The sequence below is a fragment of the Pinus tabuliformis genome, chromosome 4_2 (genome assembly GCF_031772625.1).
Source record: "Pinus tabuliformis cultivar Carrire ecotype Pingquan chromosome 4_2, CPIR1, whole genome shotgun sequence".
NCBI classification, from domain to species: domain Eukaryota; kingdom Viridiplantae; phylum Streptophyta; class Pinopsida; order Pinales; family Pinaceae; genus Pinus; species Pinus tabuliformis.
The window spans coordinates 283,074,097-283,081,718 of NC_142304.1; the positions used below are offsets into that span (position 1 = coordinate 283,074,097).

A 7,622-nucleotide genomic window follows, 5' to 3' on the forward strand; every position below is an offset into this window, starting at 1 on the left:
CATTGTCATTGCGTACCTTTCCCCGAATGCACTGCCACTCCTCACCTCCACTCCTCACCTCCATCTGTCCCCTCCAACAACATGCCACTTGTGGTGGGAGACTCATTGCTTACTCATGAGAAGAGAGACCGGCTTGTGGAAATTTCCAGGACTCGGCTTCAAATCAGTGGGTTATTTTTTTCCTTCCTTACTACGTTTTATTCCCTAAAAGGTACACACTTTTTTTATTACATTTTAGCATTGCTATCCACACGTGCCATTTAAGAATAGCCAAAAGCGAACGCCGGCACGAAGATCTCAGATGTCTTCCCGGGCGGGATGAATTGACCCGAGAGCCGGATACAACCCATGAATAGACCCTAGAGCCTTATACCACCCCTTGAGGATTAATACCCTAAAGGGTGCACCAAACCCTTAATGACTTTTTTGATGAAATTATAAAATTACATAGTACTGTTTTTGATACTCATGAAATATACTCCTGCACACAGTTTATCTCAAGAATATAATTGTGGAGACATGCATTATCAGATTATATAAAAGTGCTAAAACAAAATCTATTAACATGGCCTGAAACCAATAATTGTTGTCCACAAAATATTCTATAACAACTTTTTAATGTTTAGGTTTGAGAAATAACTGTAAATATATCGGTTTTAAAAATTTGATGTTAATGTACTCTCACTGCTATTCACGAACGCGGGATGTGTTGGATTTGGTAATGTCACAGAAGCGCTGGAAATCATGAGTATGACATTAGCGATAGTGGGACGGATGCCTGCATCAGCTTGCGTGCACAGAAGGGCAACGTGAATGCATCTGACAGCTTCCTCCTGCCTGCATGTTTCGGCTAATGTGGAATCAATCATATTCAGAAGTTCCCCTTGCTTGTATGACATCCATGCCTGCATAATGTCACAGGTTAGTGCAGGGTTACTTAACATCTCTGTTACAGCAATCGAGTTCTTGCTAATACCACTAAATATTGAAATGAAATCTTACCCACTCTAATAGGGTTTGCATTTCTGGGGGCAAATTTGTGTCCCTGCTTTTTCTTCCGGTCACGATCTCAAGGATTAGAACTCCAAAACTATAGACATCAACTTTAACAGATAGCTGTCCGCTCATTACATACTCTGGCGCCATATAACCGCTGTATATTTCAATCAGTGATTAGGTGTTACATGAAAATCTTTAGATTATAGATTTTAGAAATATTTTGGGATTCTAAGCCCAGATTAATGATTTTAGAAATATTTTGGAATTTTACAATTAGATTAATTGTTTCATATGGAATTGTTTTATTTGGAATTCTATAACTAGATTAATTGTTTTGTTTTATCTGACCACTGCCTTATTAAGTTCCAAATATTCCAGAAATCTGTAATTGTCTATCAAATTCCAAATATTCCCACAATATACAATTAAAATAAATTCAACAATAAACTGGTTATAAACATATAAGATAAATTTCAATACAACTAGCTATAACTGTCATATAAGGCTGAAGAAAATATTCTTACTATGTCCCTGCAACAACTCTGGTTTGGATATGAGTCTCGTTTTCAGGAAACAGCCTTGCTAACCCAAAGTCTGCTATCTTGGGACTCAATTTCTCATCAAGCAAAATGTTGTTTGCTTTAATGTCTCTGTGAATGATCCTCAGGTGTGAATCTTCATGGAGATAAACAAGACCACGAGCTATTCCCATGATGATGTTATAGCGCTTTGGCCAATTAAGATGTTTCTTTTTTTCTGTACCTGTTCAAGATTAACAATTTTTATTTATTTTTTATTTGTAAATTTCGCAGGATTATATATTCAACATGTTCAATATATTATTCTGATAAAATAGAGAATTGAATATTATTCTGATTAAATAGGGAATTGAAACAATGACTTTACATGAAAGAGTATCTTAACAAAACAGCTAATCAACCTTTATGTAAAACCTTATATATCAAAATCAACAAATTTTAAAAATAAATTAAAATAATCAATCTCAATGGTTTATTAATCTCAGTAATCAATCTGTGTTTTTCTACATGAACAAATTTTGAAAATAAATTAAAATAATCAATCTCAATGGGTTTTTTTTTTTTTTAACTAAAACAGTTATGATTTTTATTTATTTGAAAAACCTTGGGTCTTCGCCCAAGCGGCTCCTATTACATTGCAGATTTCTAACTGTTGCTAGTTAAGATCTACTTGATTTTCAAGGCATTTGTACAGTACTTTCACTGTTTACAATTAGCAGTCCTTTCATCAGAGAGCTGCCTTTGTTTGCCAACTGGTCAGCTTCATTGTTTGACTTTTTGAGAATATGATAAAACTTACATGTGTCAAATTCTAGAAGAACTCTCTTCAATCTGTCCAGTATTTGGTTGAGGCTAGCATTGCTAAATAGATTTCCCAGCTTTAGGCTATTTATTATTAACTCTGAATCTCCAAAAACTTGGAGGTCTTTGACACCTTTATCTCTTGCAATGTGGCAAGCTTTGAGAAGCCCAAGGATCTCTGCTTGATTGTTAGATTTCTGGCCTAATCCCGAGCTGAAACAGTCTTTTGAAGTCCCGTCAGTAGAGTAGATGACCCCCCCACCGCCTGCATCTCCGGGATTACCTTTAGACGCTCCATCGAAGAAAATTGTGGTTAAATTTTGTGACCGCCACCATAGTTGGAATTTGTCATCTTCATCTCTTATGCGCCATTCCTGGTTTGCCTTTTGTGGGGAGAGGAGCTGCTTGTGCGAACAGGGCTCTAGCAGGCCGAGTCGTCTTTTTTCTTCAAGCAATAACAGTGGGTCTTCTTTGAAATACTACTGTTGGGTTGCTTCCAGTAGAAAGGATTTAGCTTTTGCTGCGACTTGCAGTGGAGTGTACCTCATCTCTCTGAAAATCTACTGATTTCAAGCTAGCCAGAGCTGCCAACAAACATATTTTGGGATAGCTTTCCATATTTTATTCCAGAATGATTTGGAAGGGATGCACTGGGGGTAGAAACGACTCCAAGTGGCGTAAAGATCTGCAACAGAGATTTGTGAAGGCAGAGTAATCTGAAAATCATGTAAAATAATTCCCCATACCTCTTTTGCAAAATTGTATTCCAAGAAAAGGTGCTGGGTTGTTTCGAAGTTATTGCTGCATAATACACATCTGTGCGGCCCTGCTATATTCCTTTTTTCCAGATTATCGCCAGTTAAGAGTTTGTTATGAGCCAGGGTCTAGAAAAAGAAATTCACTTTTGGAAGGGCTAGGGGTTCCCAGACATTCTTCCAAAAAGCCGAGGTTTGACTGCTATTTCTTGAAGCCTGCAATTCTCTATATCCTGTTGCTGTAGTGTAGACTCTGGTCTGACCCCATCCCCATTTGTCTTCAAGCATAATTCGTTGGTGAGTTAACCGCTCTCGGACTCCATGAAAATCCCATCCTGCCCAATCTCCACAATGATCCCAATTTGACAGTTTGAATATGGTGTTGACTCCTGCCTGGTTCAGCCAGTCCCTGAGATCAGCTATGTCCTCATTATTCTTCAAGGGTTCTTTCCCCATTATTCTGTCAAGCCACAGATGGGTGCGTTTGCCATTGCCAGGTATCCTGTAGGCCTGTTTGTTGAAGAACTTACTGCTCCTACAGCATAGTTTCCACACCTGCGTGCTATTGACTGCATTTGCATTCTGAAGATTGCTTAGGGATTTGTTGGGTCTGTACTTAGTGTTCAACACTACACTAATCGGATGGGTGGGTTAATGGATAAGCTTCCATAAGATCTTTCCTCCCAGTGCTAAATTTACAAGAGCTGGATCTCTGATTTACAGCCCTCCATCTGCCTTTATTTTTTTTACCACGTCCCAGTTCACCAGATGCATTTTATTTTCGTTTCCCTTTCCTCTCTGCCACAGGAAGTCTCTGAGCAGTTTGGATATTTGCTCTGCCACATTTCTTGGTGCTAAGAGAAACGCTGCCTGGTAGATTGGTAGCGCCGACAGCACTACTTTGATTAAAATTACTTTGCCTCCCTTCGTCAACCAATAGCCTCCCCACGCTGCAATTTTTGTTTTGATTTTCGAGATTATTTCACTCCAGATCGATCTTTTATTTGCTCCTAATATTATGGGAAGGCCCAGATACTTGAATCTATCCCAGATTGCTTGTCCTTTGAAACCGAGGTGAGTGGTGATACCAGATAGCTCCCTCTGATCTATGTTCTAGCTATAAACTTCACTTTTGTTTTCATTTATTAATGCCTCAGAGGCTCTGCAGTAACTATTGAGGACTGCGTTTATGGCTTTGGCAATTCTGATGGAGGCTCCGCCTAGCAGAAGTGAATCATCAGCGAATAACGCGTGATTCAGGGCTTCAGTTCTGTGGAAAGGCTTTAGACCCGGGATGTTGCTGTTTATTTTTTCTGCATTGAGTTTACGGCTGAGCGATTCCGCCATTATGATGTACAGGAATGGGGAGAGGGGACATCCCTGCCTGATTCCCCTCTGGCTTTGGAAGAAATTCGTGGGGCGACCATTGACTAGTGGGGCGATCCATGGTTTATCTATGCAGGCTTTGATGAGATTGACGAATTGAGACAAAAAGCCAAATGAGAGCAGGACATTGCAGAGGAAAGAGCGATCCACTCTGTCAAAGGCATTTGCCATGTCTAACTTGATCAACATGCCTTTTTCATTCCGCTGCTTGCTAGAATGGATGATCTCCTGTACCTGGATTACATTATCTAGTATATGCCTGCCTTCAACAAAACCGCCTTGTGGGGGAGAGATCAGTCTTTTTAACAGCGGCTTAATCCTGTTTGCTATCAGTTTTGCCAGAATTTTATATGACGCATTGCACAATGATATCGGCCTGAACCTTGCAAATGTCTCCGGATTGATGTCTTTTGGAATTAGAGTGAGGTAAGTGGAGTTAGTTCCTCCGCCTACCTTGGCTTTTTTCATGAACCAGCATGTCATTTTGCAGAGATCAGCTTTAATAATATGCCAACAAGACTTGTAGAAATGGATTGTAAATCCATCAGGCCCGAGAGCCTTATCTGCGTCCATGGACCAGATGACTGTTATAATTTCCTCCTCCATGGTTGGCCTGCAGAGAGCTACATTTTCTTCAGGGCTAATAAGAGTGGGGATGTTGGCAATGAAATCAGGGACTTCCTCATTATTGTTGTGGGTTTCTTCTCTATAGAGATTCCTAAAGTGGGTTTCTACCGCTGCTTTGACCTGGTTAAAACCTTTGCAAACGATACCCTCTGATGTTTTAATTTCTGCTATGTGATTCCTAGTCAATCTCGCTCTGTATTGTCTGTGGAAGAAGGAGGTGTTTCGGTCTCCAGCCTTCAACCACAGACTTCTAGATTTTAGTCACCAGTATTCTTCCTCCTTTCTGAAAGTTTGGTGTGCAGAACATTGGGCTTTTGTTTCTTTTTCCAGCAGCTCTATTGTGATGTCTTTGTTTTCCATCTCTGTTTGCAGAGTCTGCAATGCATGAACTGACTCCTTTCTTTGCTCAGTAGGAGAGGGTCCTGGTCTCTTTATCCAGTTCTTCAGCGCCTGCTTAGTTGCTTTTAGTTTTTGCTCCCAGACATAGCTTGGGGATCCCGTGAATGTTTTGGCCCAAGCTGCCTTCACTGTCTCTATATAGCCTTCCTTCTCGATCCATAGGGGGCTGAATCGGAATGGAATGGGCCCCAGATCCTCCTCATCTTCCAGGAGAAGCTGAATAGGCTTATGATCAGAAGCTAGTTTGGGCAGGATTTTAGTGATGATTATCTTTTTATTCATCATTATGGAGCTTTGTACCATGAATCTGTCTAACCGTGCTGAGATGTGATTAGTTCCCACTCTATTATTGTACCAGGTGTAAATGCCTCTGATAGGATTGAAGTCCAGTAAGTCTCAGCGCTGAAATAGTTCCTCCACCTCGTCTAGCATGGGGTCTCTGTTGCTTGTCCCTTCCCTCTTTTCTTTTGATTTCATAATGATATTGAGGTCCCCTGCTATGATAATATTGCTGGGGGATGTCTGCTCTAGAAAGGCTGAAAGGGAGTTCCAGCATTCTCTCTTTTCATAATAAGAAACTGGGACATAAATATTGAAAAGGGAGATAGACAACTTACTTGCTTTGTGCATCAATTCCGTGTGGATCCAGTGTTGTGTTTCCTTGTGATTTTTCAGATGAAAAAGGTCATCGTTTCAGAGTGTTGCTAGTCCTCCAGAAGTACCCCTTGAGCTGACAGCTTTGCCTGCTCTTTTATTCCACTTTGAGCTATTGATCTCTAGAAGGGCTTGGCCTTCTATTTTGGTCTCTTTGAGCTGAGGATATCTGAGGGCTCCGATTTCATAAGATCCTTGACTGCTTCTACTTTGGAGGGGTTCCCCAGTCCTTTACAGTTCCAAGAGACGAGATTCATTATTTACTTGAGGGGGTATTGAGCCCTCCCTTGGAGGGCCTTGGTCTGGTGTTTCGCCCAATAGTCATTTCTATGGTTGCTTGGCTTCCTTGTGTTTTGAGTCTTTCTGCCTCCTCCTCCCTTTTTTCTTTGCGGGATTTCCTTCCAACTTTTTTCGTTTGTCGCTCATAGGTTTCATCCTTCGAGGAACCAGAGCTCTCAACTGGCTTTTTCTTGCTATCTCTGCATATGAGGGATTGGAGGGGCTGTTTAGGTTGGCCTCGATCTGGATTGCTTCCCCTACCTCCTTGTTTGAAGGTGGAATGTTCGCCTGCTCTTCATTCTCTTGGGTTAGGATGGCTTGCTTATTCTGAGCCCTTTCTATGTCCTTTTGGATTTACTTCCGTTTCCTGGTTGGCTTTGCTGGTGCTAGGGCCTCCGTCCGTGTTACCTTTGCCTGTTCTTTTTTTTGAGGTTGCGTTCTTTTGGACTAGGGTCCATTGTTCCCCATTCTGTTTGTCTGCTTGCTCCTCTGCTCTCTTTTTACAGTTCTTTGCAAAGTGGCCATGACCATGGTAATGTCTGCATTTAAAGGGTAACTGTTCGTAGTCCAACTCCTGGACATGCGTCTACCCAGCTACAGTGAGTTTGATAGCTTCCGATAACCCCTCCTCTAGGTCCACTTCTACGTAGATATGGGCGCATGAGTACTGGTCTTTTCTCGCTGCCTGATCTATATATTTTCCCATAGCGTTACCTATGATCTGAAGAGATTTTTGGTTCCAGCAATGCAGAGGCAAATGTGGGAGCCTAACCCAGACCGGTACAGCAGAGGGGATGTCCTGGGTGGGATCGAACTTCGGGGACCATTTGTTCAGGTAAAGGCCTTGAGGCCCCATGAAATACGGTCCATTTCTAAAGATTAAACCTTTGTCATCTGGGTTTTCAAATACAAACACAAAGAAACCCTTACCTACGAAATAGCTTTTGACTCCTTTGATCAGGGGCTTCCAGTGCCTTTGGGTCCATTCATCCACCGACTTGGGAGATGGCCAAAGGCCGTGTGAACTGGCCTATAAGGCCTCTCTCCGCAAGGTTCAACGCAACTTTGCAAGTTTCTTCTTCTGGTAGGGCTACTGATGGAATCGTATCCAGCGTTTTTACAAACTTCTGTTGTGAAGCTGAGGGGGGGCGCTTTGGTCCTGCTGCGATCATTGATCGGAAGG

The 7,622-nt window shown here is 41.6% G+C and overlaps 1 protein-coding gene across 1 annotated transcript; it reads right to left on the bottom strand.

The window, feature by feature from the left end:
* Window positions 1-460: 460 nt before the first annotated feature.
* On the bottom strand, window positions 461-1,786 carry LOC149169099 (cysteine-rich receptor-like protein kinase 44). Its single transcript, XM_089427022.1, has 3 exons — window positions 1,524-1,786; window positions 1,003-1,153; window positions 461-905 (listed from the first exon to the last, which is right to left on the bottom strand). The coding sequence occupies exons 1-3, from the start codon at window positions 1,709-1,711 to the stop codon at window positions 657-659; spliced, it is 588 nt and encodes a 195-aa protein (XP_089283148.1). The 5' UTR covers window positions 1,712-1,786; the 3' UTR covers window positions 461-656.
* Between the last annotated feature and the right edge of the window lie 5,836 nt (window positions 1,787-7,622).